Source organism: Sturnira hondurensis, unplaced genomic scaffold, assembly GCF_014824575.4.
Source record: "Sturnira hondurensis isolate 20B ecotype Veracruz unplaced genomic scaffold, ASM1482457v3 Scaffold0006505, whole genome shotgun sequence".
NCBI lineage: Eukaryota > Metazoa > Chordata > Mammalia > Chiroptera > Phyllostomidae > Sturnira > Sturnira hondurensis.
The window spans coordinates 3157885-3172837 of NW_028079136.1; the positions used below are offsets into that span (position 1 = coordinate 3157885).

The 14953-nt window shown below is 42.8% G+C and overlaps 1 protein-coding gene across 1 annotated transcript in view; it reads left to right on the plus strand.

Moving 5' to 3' along the window:
• The window catches only part of RRAS2 (RAS related 2), a 74124-nt gene that overhangs the window by 47579 nt on the left and 11592 nt on the right, over positions 1 to 14953 (plus strand). Inside the window, exons 2-4 of the mRNA XM_037050020.1 lie at positions 9470 to 9557; positions 11021 to 11123; positions 11292 to 11400. Of these exons, the coding sequence (XP_036905915.1) occupies positions 9470 to 9557; positions 11021 to 11123; positions 11292 to 11400 (300 nt within the window). The remainder of the gene's footprint in view (positions 1 to 9469; positions 9558 to 11020; positions 11124 to 11291; positions 11401 to 14953) is intronic.

Consider the following 14953-nt stretch of genomic DNA (forward strand, 5'->3'; position numbering starts at 1 on the left):
GTCTTTTCTCTTTGGCAGTAGCGGTTTATAATATAAAAAATAACTTGATTTAAGAATAATAGGACTTCTTTTTTAAACTGGCGTGTGCTGTGTGCTTTTATGTTAATATTACAGGTTAAAGAAAGTGTAATGGAAGTTGCTATGGAGTTATATATGAATTTGGATCCCAGTTCCACCAGCCTAGTGATTTTGTGACCTTTGTTTGGTAGGTTACAAATGCTGAACTTCAATATTCTCATCTGTAAAATGGGAATAGTCATGCCAGCTTTACAGAGTGTGTTGTCTAGAACTACTGTATGTCATTGATTCTAAGACCCCCCCCCCCCATGTACATTTTAGTGTCTCTGACATTGAAATGCTTCATAATCAAAGACAAGCCCAGGTTGTTCTGGCATTTTTCTTTCTTTCTTGGCACATAAAATAGTGATGGTTTTATGATTGATGACATCTTAAATTTGACAAAGTTAGGGCGATTCCACATACTGACATCTAAGCAAACTGCTAGGGCATGGTACAGGTAGAGAAATGCAGTTTGCTGAGGCAAGTTCAGGGTTGGGTGGGTGGGGGATGGGTCTGAGAGGAGTGGGTGGGGCATTTGAGGTTTCTCCCAGGCAGGCAGGCAGCAGCGCAGGCCCACCACATAGCGGGAAGGTAGGACCGCTGCCTGTTTGGTGGAGCACGGGCACAGATGTTACCCACAGATTTGAGTGCACGGAAGGTAGAATTATGGCAGGTTCTTTGTGGGTAACAGGACTTTGGCCCAGGGTTGAGATTTTGGAACTGTGTACTAATTCACGGTAGAAAGACTTAAATAATGGCTATAGAGAAGACATTGCCCATCATATATTTGTTAAGGGATTTGTAGGCAGGATATATAAAGAACTCTTAAACTCAACAGTAAAAAGGACCCAATTTAAAAGTGGGAAAAGATTTGAATAGCCATTTCTCCAGAGAAGGTGTACAAATGGTCAATAACCACATAAAGAGGTAATCAGCATTCCATTAGGGAAATGTCAATCAAAACTGCAAGGAGGTACTACTTTCCACTCACTGAGATGGCTAGAATCAACAAGACAGATGTTCAAAGACAGGCGTTGGGGAGGACGAGGATGCTGGGAAATCAGAACCCGCAGGCACTGCTGACGGGGATGTAAAATGGCACAGCCACTTGGGAAAACTCGGGCAGTTCCTCAAAAAGTTAATCATAGCCATGTGGCCCAGCAGTCTCATCACTAGGTATATACCCAAGAAAAACGAAAACCCGTTTACATAAAAGGTTGTGCCTGAGTGTGCACGGCAGCATTGTTCACGGTAGCCAGAATGTGAGAACAGCCCAAATGTCCGTCACCCAGGGAATGGATGAATATAGTACGGTATGTCCGTACGATGGCATCTCATAAAAAGGAATGAGAAATGGAGTACTGATCCAAGCTATAATAAGGATAAATGTGCAGACCAAAAAAAATGAGGCCCTGGTTCTAGGGATGACCTGTGTTACTTAGTGGATTATCAGCATAACAAAAAGGTTCAGAGTAGAAGAAGCTGAACTCTTAAGAGCTGGAATACCTGTTGATTGGGAAAATCTTTGAGAAGAGGAAGGAGAAATGGTGATATTAGAGTTTGGAAATAAAACAAGAAGCCATTATCTGCATTGCCAAGGACAGACAAATAACAAAGCTAACAACAATGAGACTCTGAATGTTGACCTTGTAATGGTTGAAATTGCTTCTTGTCTGAAGTAGGTAATGACCCTGAGGTGTGTGTGGTGGGGCTGAATCTGCATAGAAGACCTAGGGTACTCTGGTGTGGGAGATGGAAATTTGTAGAAGTGCAAGATTCAGTCAAAGCAAGAGCTGAACGGCACAATAAAGACTTGTGCATTGGTGTGAAAAAGGAACGACATGGGATTTATTCAAATTTCCCATGAGAATGATGTGAAATATTTATTTAATGTCTATATATCATACACACACACACACACACAGGCTCTCCTTTTTTATCTTAGTCTGTGCCAGCCATCATTGTGCTTTGAAAAATGTTAATTCTTATCCTTAACATTTAATATAGGCTTTATGTGTTGTATGTTGTAATAAGACTAACAATTGGAAATTGAGAGCAAAGAAGTAACTGTTAAGGTCAGGCAAGGGAAATAAGCTTTTCATGCTGCATGGTAGAAGCCATTGGCTTATTGTTGCTTAATGGTTTTGAAATATGCCAGCTCTGAAGGATGAACATGCGGCTCCTGTGGGCAGTCCTTCAGGCAGGCTCTTATCTGCACACGGTTTGTATATAAGAACAGTGGCTGTAGCCATGGCAGGGTCCCTTTCCTCGTGCTGACGGTGTTTAAAATGACTCTGCTGGTATTGAGCTCAACATTTTTGTGTGATCGCCCCAGTAGGTTAGTTTTACAAGCCGTAGTGTTGTAGAGGAAGGGGAAAGAAGGAAAGAGGAAAAAAACCTTTCTCTTTTTTCCTCTCAAAGCCTGTGGGTTTTGAAGGATAAAAGCTTAGAAGAGTAAGGTAAAGCTCCTTTTGTGGAGCTGACATGAAATGGCAGTTGACCCCTCTGAATAAGTCTTCCTTCACAGTCTGAAGCGGTTCCTTTCTCACTTGTGCTGAAAATGTTACTGAAGGTTGACTTTGGTTTGGAATGTTGCGTTTTAGAAGAATACACATCCCTGGGAGGGCTGGGGTGAGCTTTCTTGTACTGCAGCGTGTTCTGATTTGGCTGATAATTTTTCACCTTGTGCCTCTGGGTGAGATTAGCTTTCTTGTGGGAACTGTTAATTTTAATTTGAAAGTAGAAGGAACAGTAGGGAGAGAGGTAAGTGATTTTGTACCTAGAATGAGGCAGAAGGTTGGGTAAGTGTGGCAGTGGGGCGTTGGGGCACAACGAGGGGGCTGAGGTGTACAAGGGGTGCCCCAAAGATAAGCTTTTCTTCCTGGTAAGTGTAGCTTAGGGCCAGCTCTGTGCTCTGGGAAAGGAACAGAAATCCTTTTCCCATTTCTTCTTAGGGCCAAGGACTCTGCTTAGGATGTTAAAACTCAGGGTTATTACTGGCTTAGGACCGTATTTCAATGGCAGTTTTTGTGGTCTTCTGGACTATGGACCTAAATGCAGCTTTTTATCCAGAGAAATGACTGACCAAGTAAGTGACTTAGAAACAGGCCTTTGTAACAGGACCAGGGGGTGGTTTGACTTTGTGCTGTGCTTTGGCTCCTTGCATACCAGGCCCGTTGATCTGCAACCAGACGCTTTGTCCATGAGGTGTGCAGGTCGCTGAGACTGCGCAGCAGGCACATGGAGGCCTGGATTTCGTTAAAAAGAAACAAAAAAGATTACTGGGCCTAGTGTAGATTTTATTCTGCACTTGAGTGCTAGAGGGTAAATTATGGAGTTCTCTCGTTATACGTGTTAGATAAAATGAAACACTAATTTCAGTCAGAAAAAGAAAGTACTTGAGTGGAGGAATATCAGGCATATTGGAAACATTTGACATAAAAATAAGCGAGGCTGTTCGCGGGGAACAAAGGTTCTCTGTGACTTGACAGCTGCTGTTAAGAAAGTGACACCAGGAAGAGCCGGGCTCCGGCTCCCAGCTGCCTGAGGCTGCGCCCCTCTCCTCTGGTGTTGCCAGAGGAATTTGTACTGCCCTTGTTTTGGCAAGTAGGGGCTGCTGATAGCTAACCAGGTCCTTACTGTGCTCTGGGAGATTAGTTCCTAACTCCCCATTTCGGTCTTTGTGATAGGGTTTTCCAACAGCAGGTATCATGAGGGTCTAACCATGTACAAGGTACATGGCTTAACTCCCTTGCAGGGACACTCTAGAAAGCATGAGAGAGGCTCGGGATGTGTCAGAGCTCCTGGAACTGGGTGTCAACTGGAACTTGAACCCTTTTTAGTTCTCTTCAAGCCCCAAAGGCCGAGAATAAAGTAGTAGTTGCCAAGTCACCTTCATATTCCAAGGACATGCATAGAATGTAGCTTTAATTGAGTTTTGCACATTTGGCCCATACCTTATCTCCAGGAAATAAAAGTGTGGAAAGTTAAGGGTTCTGAGATGAAGATGCTTTTGGAGAGAGCTTTTATAGTGTGCGTTGTGTTCTTTGTCCTTTGCCCCCTTCTCATGTAGCAGAGAGGAGATGATGCTTTTCTTGGGTCCCCTTCATTGAAACCAGGTGATGGGCAATGTGCTAATAGGAGTATTTTGAGAAGTTGATATGTATCCCTTTTGCCTGGGAAGCATAAGGATTAATATGTGAATCTCTGAATTGATAGCAGAACAGAGAGAAAAAAGGAGGGCTATGTACAGGGTGGAGCAAAAGTAGGTTTACAGTTATGAGTATGTGGAACACAGAGGTTATTCTTACATTATTTATTAATTATTGTATTATTTTCCTTACAGAAAGCTGTAAACCTACTTTTGCCCCACCCTGTAGTTAGTAATCTGAACTTCAGAAGACAGTGGTTCCCAGAGCTTTTGGATGGAACCACCTTAAAACCTTCTAAAAAGGGATGCTGTGGCCCTGGCTGTGTGGCTCAGTTTGTTGGAGCATTGTCTCATACACTTACAAGGTTGTGGTGTGGGTTCAAGTCCTGGTCAGGGCATATACCTAGGTTGTGGGTTTGAGCCCAGTTCAGGGTGAGTGTGGGAGGCAACCAGTAGATGTTTCTGTCTCACATGGATGTTTCTCTCTCCCTTCTCTCTCTAAAATCAGTAAACAGTTACAAAGGGGGGGGTGGGTGGGCCACTGTGCATGGTCGCCTGGAAAATAAGGTGGATCAGGAGGAGTGAGGTGCCATTGAAACCACAAGGACTGGGAGTTAGAGGTGTAGATGGCAGGTCTCACCGAAGTCCTGGGTGTGCCCATGGAGGACTCCACTCGGGGACTCTCCCAGGAGACCCAGAGGCCTGGTGAGAAGGCGCGGGCACCGGATTTCGTTGGGGCCGCTTTACAACTCCTCTCCCCTCTCCTCCAGTTCCAACCCGAAGGGCCCCGAAGCAGACGGCCTTGCTGTAAAAATTAGTTGGGAAAACGTCATGTGGCACATAATAAGACAACGATATAAACTGCTTGCCACATGCTAAATGCTAAATGCTAAATGCTAACTGAAGGGTGACTGCTGTTGCTGGGATGGAGGGTGCTACTGTTTGTTTTTAATGGGAGCAGTGGGAGCAGGAACGAAGGCTGAGTGTGAGTGTCATTTAACTCTGTGAGGGCAGAATCAATAAAGCAGGAGCCTGGGGACTTGGATTTTGTTGCTGGATCTGCCAGTGATTTGGTGTTTAAGTACTAGGCTTTTACCTCTGTGTGAAAGTACCACTTTTACCTCTAACCAAGATCTGTGTCCCCAAGGAGTTTATGTTGTAGTTGGATGGGGGACAGGATGGACAATACAAGTAAAAAATGAAATATAAAGAAAACCAGAAAATATTCTGACCAAGAAAAAGAAATACTGGCTGAGCTTCTAGGTGAGTCGGTCTTGAGTAGAGGGAGGTGAAAGCTCAGTTAAAAAGCATCCCTCCTTCCCTTGATTTGACCCTTTCTGTATGTACTTGTGTGCTGCCACCAGATTAAGAAAAGAATTTTCACATGAAAATTGGCAAACATACACACTAGTAGAAAGACTAATACGTTATACACATTGCCCAGATTCAGTAGCTATCAAGGTTTTTCTACACGGTATCATCTGTTTCCTTCCTCTGGTCTCTCCTTTCCCCTCCTCTTTCTGCACCCCATGTTTTCAGAGGACTCCCAAGACTCCTGAGAATGGTGCGGTGCTCACAAACACTCTGTCATTTGTTTACCACTCCCCAGTGGGCCCGTAGCTCTAGCCTCCTCTGCGTTTTATATGTAAGGGTAGTGGACCAGTGTGCTGGCTTTACTGAGTTTCCCGGAGTCTCTAACTACCTGTCCTGGTGCACAGACCAGGCACCGCTCTGTGGCAGTGGTTGGGAACTACACTTTCACTAGCAGCTTGGCATCAGGAGAAAGCGGGTAGTCACTCTCTCCCACTGAATGCAGAAGTTGCACCACCTCATTCTCATTCCTTCCCTTCCCCCCTTCTTTTCTTCCCTACAGTCTGAATGGGAAGATAGTGAGTTGGCCAAACGGAGCTCCCGTTGTGCAATCCAGCAGCATATAATCAGGGGTAATATTCCCGCTATCACAGCACGAAACTCTTGCATTGTTAAAAGCTTCCGACAACCTTACTGGGACCAAATTTTGTCAAGGGAAATAGCTCTCCCTGCCTGAACTGGGGTAGCTTCCCCAATCCTAAGATTTCCTCCCAACTTCTAACAACCTTGAAGAGATTTAGGTCCACCTGCCCATCTCACTGTCTGGAAGGCTTCCTGCCCTCTGGAAGGAGGCATTCGCTTTCTTTCTGGCTAGGATCTTTTTCCAAGCATCCCTTCCGGTGATACCACGGCAGCTCATTATACTCCCCGGTCCCACCTCTTCCCCCCTTGCTATTCTCAATTCGTTAGTTGGTTCTCCTTTCCTGCCTTTGGCTGCACCCTTACTATCTTCCACAGTGCAGTACCCTGCTTTGAGAGGGAAAGGGGACCTTTGATTCTATGACAGGCCTGGAGCCATGTTGTTACTGAACTCAAGGGATTCACCGTGTGGGGTGTTCCATCCAAGAGTGAGATGTAGCTGTCTGTCACAAGGCAGCTTTATTGACTTGGAGCAGGTAGAGGAAATGGGATTTACAGCCACAGCTCTGTCTCGCCCAGTCCTGTATTAACAGTGTTCCTTAGGGATCCGTCTCTGATGGAGGAAGATGCTTTCATAAAGGTGACTCTTTAAAATCTACATACGAGGGGGGACCCCTAACCCCTCCTGTGTAGATGAAAAGTTGTGTATTATTCTCCCATGTTTAAACTTCAGTCACCTTCAAAGTACTCTCCATTTGATGCAATACACTTATCAAGGCTTTTTATCCACCGCTCAAAGCATTTTTGAACTTGTCGATCTTGATGCCTTTTAGCACTCGGCCGTTGTTTGTTTCACCTCTTTCACATAGGAAAAGACTTCCCTTTGAGGACTTTTTTCATCTGGGGAAACAAAAAAAAATGTTGCTCGGAGTGAGATTGGGTAGATAGGGAGGGTGTGGTACAGGGGTTATGCCATCTGTTGGCCAAAAACTGCTGAACACTCAGCATGGTGAGAGCAGGTGTGCTCATAATCACCCATCACGAGATGGGCAAAAGTGTGGAAACAGTCTTCCAGAAAAATTCACTGAAGCTGAGGGCAACCTCTCACAGCAATGCCAGCTGGTACCCTGATACAGATGGGTTCCTAGAACACTCACCTAGTGGGGGAGGCCTGCAGTACAGGGGACTGCCCTCTAGAAGGTAATTCCAGTTTTGTTGAGTACCCCCTCATGTAGTAAGAAGATTATGGGATCTACAGACAAATGATGAAAACAGGGCACAATGACCATGAAATGTGGACCTAAATCCAGAAATTTAAAAAACGAATTTGCCTTAAAAATTAATGTAAGTGGAATAAATGCTTGCCGGTGTTAGTTAGCAAAGTTGCAAAATTCTTAACAACATTATAAGATTATGTTTCAAGAACTAAGACATCCAAAGAAAACAGGAAACCTCCACAGCCACTACCTCTGTTTGAATGGCTCTCACAGTTGCTTAAACCATCAGTTCTAGAAGTGTTCATGTTTTAGTTTGGTCTCACAAAACAAAAAGAAACTGTCACATTGGAAGAATTCTAGCTATTATGCATGGCCTGGACATTTGAAAAATATATTTAATATTTGTCCATTGTGTTTTCAAAGTGGGAGGGCCAGTGCAGCACATTTTAGCCCATTTGCGCATTAATTGGGATTACTCGATGAATTCAGGTTTTATGAAATGAGAGCATGGCGAGGTGTATTGGATTGCTATGGAGAAACATGTTTCTAGAAACTCATAGTAAAAAAAGAGGTGTAAACAGTATGCTTTATCCAACTAGCTTGGTGAAAGACGCAGTTTTAAGTTGTTTAGAGCAGTTGGTACAAAGGACATTGTTGCAGGTTATATTTGAAGAGGTGTGGGTACTAGGAAGTGAGTTTGTTCTGATACCTGTTTATTTTTAAATGGGGAATGAGGTGGTGATGGAAATGCTTGCTACTCAAAGCTGCTCGTGCTGGTAAATTTTTCTTTTACAGGCTTTGTTTAGTAAGTCTTGCATTCAAGTGAAGCCATCAAAAGGGAAATAGGATTATGGATATTGAATCTTGTGATTAAAGTTCACCCTAAAATATAAACGTGGCAAGTGTTCTTCAAAAATAAAATTAATGTATAAAATCAGAGTAGCAAGCAGATAGGCATTCTCTCCCTACCCGATGTGCCCCCCCCCCCCCNCCCCCCCCCCCCCCCCCCGTGCTGTCCTCCGAGATTGCTTGTCTCTGAGGAACTTTCTGGCATCACCATGCCCGGGGCCATCACTTAAGAACGCAGTCTTCCTGGAGCCAAACAGGTCCTGAGGAGTGGCGAACACCTTTGGAAAACATTCAGCTGCTTCCCTCCAGGTCATGCCCTCAGGTTTTGTGAGGAGCCAGTAGGAGAACAGGCTTTGAGGAAGTCGGCCCCTCTAGAAGGAGAGGGAAGGAGGTAACTCAGAACAGAAAGCAGGGTGATGTCAGTGAACTGACTAGTTAGTGCCCTTCTGTAAAAATGGGAACTAAGTTCTCTCTCAGACTCTTGTTCCAGCTGGTTCCTTTTTAAAACACTTTTTTAAAGTTCTAAAATATAATAAACAAACATTTAAGTGGTGCACTAGGTAAGATTCTACCCTTCTGACACTGTTACCTAAACTGTCCTTAATGCTGGTGACGGTTTGCAAAGGTAACAATGGGGAGGCTTTGCTAACAGAAGGGGGAAGTTGAAGTTAAGCTAAAACAACAATAACAACAAAAATATCAGTGAAAGAATAAGTTTGAGGTCCCTGTAAATGAAAGAACTCTGAAGTCCTGTTCTTAAGAGAATATACAAGGCAGATGGAAGAGGACTGACACAGGCGTGAGAAAAGAGGAGGTGAGCGACAGGAAGACGGGATGGGGACTCCTCCAGGCCTCTCGTCGCTTCCATTGGTTTCACGCTATTTTGTTCGTAGGACTGATGCTCACCGTCGGGTTGCTGTAGACCTGAATTATAATTTACTGGGTCTTCCTTGAGATCTAGATTCTTAGGTGTTTATATATGTGTTAATTGTGAAAAAAGTCACAGATCTTCTACAGTTGCCTTGCATATTTTGGATGGAAAAATTCAGAGATAATTTCTTTTCTCCCCCTGCAAGCTGCTCTGAATGGACTTCATTGAAAGGGGCAATTGAAACAGTAAAGCTAAACCTTAATACACAATGAAAACATTTTGGTTAGTTCTGAATATGTGGGATTTGGTAAAGTTACATTGGTACTTGTATATGCAGACATAAATTTTAAAATAAGGTAATTTTTCTTGCAGTCCTATTTTGTGACAGATTACGATCCAACCATCGAGGACTCCTACACGAAGCAGTGCGTGATAGATGACAGAGCGGCCCGACTGGATAGTAAGTCATCTTTTTTTATTTGATAGTGCACATGTCATATTTATAAAAAGTAAGCTTTGGTGTTTTTCTAGGTTAAATATAATTGATGATCTTGCATATAAACCCATCTCTCTCAGTAGTTTTGATTGATGAATATGTATACTAGGGAATTTAAATATTCCTCAGTAACATGATGTAAAACAGTACCTGGATTCATTTTGTTCGGGAAACTTCATGTGATGTTGTAACTCAAAATTGTATTTTTTTGTTTGGACATTTGGGAAAAAATGTGAGGTTTCAGCTCTTACTGTTAAAAAATTTTTACTTCTGTGGCTGAAAGTCTTTTTAAAAGAAAGCATTTATTAGACCATTGCTAGCAAAAAACAAACAAACAAACTGATCTTGGGGCATGGAGTCTAAACCTCCAGCGACATGGTTAGGTAGGAAAGGCAGCAAGCATTTCATCTGGAGTTTTGCAAGGGTCTACATATTTTGTGGGGGTTCCGGTGGAGAAAGCTGCAGTTTCTTCTGAAAAGGATTCCACTAATCTATAGACAAAGGGGATGGGAAAAAATGGCGTGGGCCAGTTCTGAAATGAGCCTGGACAGTCCAAGGAAGTGTGAGCTCCTGGGGATTAGCGGTGGGGAGCAGGGTCGAAAGTTCTTTTGTAAATTAGAAGTGGAAGCTCCTGGGCTTGGTTCTGTGGTGCCCAGCCCCTCTCTCTTTGGAATAATCACAGAAATAGCCACCTGGAAATGACCCCTAAATTCCAGCAGATACGGAGGAATGTGAGCAGTCTTTTGTCAGTCCTGGTCCACAGCTACTAACAGACTAACTTTCTGTCTCACTCTGTGGCCGCTGTAATTTTAATTTAGAACATCTAAGGATTTTTTTCTTGTTACTTCCTTTGGGTGATGCTTAAAATGGGCGAAGTGAATAAAGAAGAGCTTTAGTATTTGTTAACTTGCTTAGAATTTATAGCACAGAGGTTTTAGCAAATAGTGCTTTTTGCCTGGCAAACATTTCACCTCTCCACAGAAGAAAGCCCTGTTCTTTTAACTTCTTTCAGAGATGAAGAAATACATTGGCACCTGCACTTGGAGTTTGGTATTTGGAAGGCAGAGTGAAGTTTCTTTTTGAGTTTATAGGTATCTTTCTCAGTTCTTTCCATGGAGGAGACAAACATTCAAATGATTTCACAGGTTCTCTGACTCCCATCTGCCTAGATGTAGTTGATATTTTTAACCTTATGATTGGTATGCTAATATATTCTAACTACAAAATCAACCTGTACTGATGAAGATAATTCTGAAATGGCTGCCTTTAGAATACGGTTGTCTTCAGTATTGAGAATAAAGTACTAAGAGGGTCACGCTGAGTGTGACGTGCTCTCAAGGGCCCACATGAACCGGGCCTGCCTTCGCAGGGACGCTGTTTGTGAAATGGAGACACGAACACAGTCACATGTGTTGCTTTTTCTTCAGTTCTAGACACTGCGGGACAAGAAGAGTTTGGAGCTATGAGAGAGCAGTATATGAGAACTGGCGAGGGTTTCCTGTTGGTCTTCTCAGTCACAGACAGAGGCAGGTTGGTACCGATACTAAACTACAGATCTGTTCTTCAGTCTAGACCCCTGTGTTACTGAGTTGGGGTTTTCTTGTTTTTTAAAGAAGCAAAAGGAAATTGAGTACTAAATGGGGCGTGGGATGGTGCTGCTACTTGGTCCAATTGATTCATTTGTTTTTGTGTTTTTAGTTTTGAAGAAATCTACAAGTTTCAAAGACAGATTCTCAGAGTAAAGGATCGCGATGAGTTCCCAATGGTTTTGATCGGGAACAAAGCGGATCTGGACCATCAGAGGCAGGTGAGAGGGGGTCTGCGTTTGGGGCACCGGCCGTTTGTGTGTAAGGGGGTATTTACCGTGACAGCTGTGAGTGCCGTGGTCAACAAACGCTGTGCTGAGTTTGACACACTCGGCCCAGGTTTTACAGAATCACAACAGCTGAGAAGTAAAGGGGAAACAGACTTGGGGAGATCAAGTTTTCACGTTTTTTGCACAGAAATTCAGTGGACTGTACGAGCCTGCGTGCAGGTGTTTGTACCGGCTCAGTTCACGTGTTCAACTTCTTGGGTAACACCCAGAACCCTCATTTAGTCGGACAACCTTAAAGTTACTCCTAAAGCCCTAATTTATTCAGTATTAATACTAAATTACCTTCATTTAGAGAATGGATTTGATTTACATTGCAGTATATGATTTTTTTTAAGTCCTGTTAAAAACTGAGTTTTTTGTTAATTTTTCACACCAGCTAGATCTAACACCAGTAACCAGCAAAGAAAAGAGTATTTTTAGCTTTTAGTTGCAGGTTGGTTTTTACTCACTTGTTTCTTTACCCTTCTATTTCACATTTAACTGAAAAAATTTGGTATATATTATGTATTCATCTCTTTGTGGATGAGGAAACAAGGTCAGATGTAAATTAATGCAGGCTATACATTAACTGGGGGTTTCTCTTTTGTATCTTTATTTGTTTTGGGTCTTTATTATCCTCTGCCCCACATTTGGAATAGAAATGTTTAAATGTTTCCTAACTTTTGCTGGTATTTAAGTTCTTTTTTTGTTTTTGTATAACCTTATGTTAACAGATTCTTAAGATTTTGTGTAAACACCAGGAAAAATTGCTTGGTAAACAGCAGAGTGGGCAGCCTTCCCTTTTGTAGTTAACTATTTAAAACATAACCTTTGATCTGTGTACTCTCTGTAAAGTTTTTGTTGAAGGTACACCAAGTTTAAATCATGAACTTACAAGAATGTTATTGTTCTAATGCTACAATTTAGAAATGTGCTGATGATATTTACTGTGGATAAATTTTAGCGATGGGTTTCTTCCAAATCAGAATTATTATAAAGTTGAGGTAAAAATTTGGTTTTCATTTTAAACCAGTATAAACTGTTTGAATATAATTTAGAATATGGCATTGCTCACATCTTCTTTTTTAGATTTTATTTATTTTTAGAGAGGGGGAAAGTGAAGGAGAAAGAGAGGGAGAAAAACATCAGTGTGTGGTCACCCCTCATGTACCCCCTACCAGGCATCTGGCTGGTGGCCCAGGCATGTGCCCTGACCGGGAATTGAACTGGTAACCCTTTGCTTCACAGGCTGGCATTCAGTCCACTGAGCAACACCAGCCAGGACGCATTGTTCACATCTTAGAGTTGATAGTTCATCTATTTTTTAAATTTATTTTCCATTTCTTTGGGCCATTTCCTTCAGGGTTTCTAAACCCAATTATAGTTATTGAGTGTTACCCAGTAGAAGCTGCCTACTGCTCTCTTCGCTCTTTTCTACTTCTAGAAAGACTTGTAGATCGTTGGGTCTGGGAATAATGGCTAAGTAGCTCTGCAATGAGCAGGAGGTCGCCTTCCTACCTCACTGTAGTGTCTTTCTGCCCTGATTATAGAAGTAGGTTTTCCACAGAATGTTTCATGATTGCACCTCCAGGGAAGGAATAGGCCTGAGGTGAGGTGAAGGTCTGTCTCTAGGGTGGGTGGTGACAGATCAGTGAGAGTAGGGGGAGCATAGGCCACCAGAACTACACACGATTACTTGGGACAGGGGGTTTGTGTGTTATTTTTCAGTCATCTGTATATTGAAGATTGCCAGTATTTGGTGTGTGGCTTACATCCGTCTGCAGATATTCAACATACTATGGCATTTTGGCCATTTTTTACCATAGACATATAATATTTTTTCATCTTAGGTTTTTTTAAAAAGTAAAACAAGGTGGTGAGAAACAATATAGGGAATAATAATTTCCTATTTCCATCACTTTAAGGATATGCAGGTAGCTTGCAGTAATATTGTCTCTGTTTCTCTGCTTGAATTCATATCTGTTACAGATGTACTGAAAATTCAGATGTGTATGTTTAAGGGAGGAAAGCAAGTAGCTGAAACCTGATTGCTTAATTTCCTTTTCATTCCTCGAGAGTGTATTCTCTGAAGGTTAGGTACAAAGAAAAATGTTATTTCTTCATATGCTTCCTCTTTTCTAGGTCCCTTCATCCCTGCACTCAGGCATGTTAGCTGCTCTCACTGTCAAGTCATGACCACTGTGACTTCAGAGCCTGCTGGAAATCTTGCATTTCCCCAGTCCATTCATTTCCCACTTGTTTGGATAATTATGATGTACTTTTCGTCTTAAACTTACAAATCTTTCCTCCCCTTCTTTACTCTCACTTTGTGATGAGTGGAATTTTTCTGTTTCACTGAGAAATTTCCACACATTCCCACCTCCACATGCACTAACCTCAGTGCACACGTATCCCGTCAAATCCTCCCTCTGACCCTTTCATGGGCAAACTCTTCACCTCTGCATCTCCATCCCCTGCAGTAGCACCGGGTCCTGTTCCTTCTCACCAGCTTGTGGGCATCTCTTGTTCCATCCCAGTTGGTCCATTTCTCTCCTGCGTGATCTTTCCCATCATCATACTCTGCTACAATGGCTCTCAGCTTTAAAACAAAAAGGCATTTTAGCAAAAACTTGTTCCTAATCTCACATTCCTCTGAGTGCTTTTTTGCTGCTTCTCCTCGATAGCAAAACTCCTTAAAAGCATTATTTACACCTGCTCTCTCTGCCCTCTTTCCTGCCATCCTTGCTGGCGCTGACTGGCAGGCATGCAGTGCCCCAGTCAAGGTCACCACTTGCGCAGATGGCAGTGACATTTGACGCAGTTGCTCACATTCTTCTTTTTGAAACACTGTTTACTTAGCTCTGGAACACCATTCCTTCCCCTTCCCTCTTCTTTTACAGTAACCTTTCTTGGCTCCTCCTCATCGAATCTTCCCAGGTGCCTTAGGACCCAGGGATGTACAGAGACAATCATGCGTGCCTTACCTTTCGGCCTGAAGGGCCATACTCAGTACATCTGAAGTTGAAATGTCATACTAAAGATTTTTTTAAAATCCCTTCAGAACTAAGGTTGTGTTCTGTAATGTCTTGGCACCCTAATTGCTCCACCAGCTGAGCCTGGAAAGGCCACAGGGACTCCAGAAAACCTTTCATCCCTGGTTAGAAATGCTTATTACATTTTGGTCATTTCTAGGTTCTTAGTCAGTAACCGGTCAGACTCGTTCGTAGTTGTTGGCCTAACTTCCTTCTTTTCTGCCTTTGTCTTAGACATGATCCTTTGGACTTGCTATAGCTTCCAGCCTGTTTTCTCTTTCATACCAAATGCCAGTTTCTCACATTCTCTGAGATTGTGGGTCAACCTTGGGCATTCCTTCCATTGGCTCTTGAGATTGTGAACCCATGAGAGAGGCGAGGTCAGCCAGAAGAGGCTTTGCCTGCTTCCTTCTAGTTTCTGTCTCTGTACACTTGCTTCTTCCATCCCACCCTTCCGTCCAGTATTTATTGAA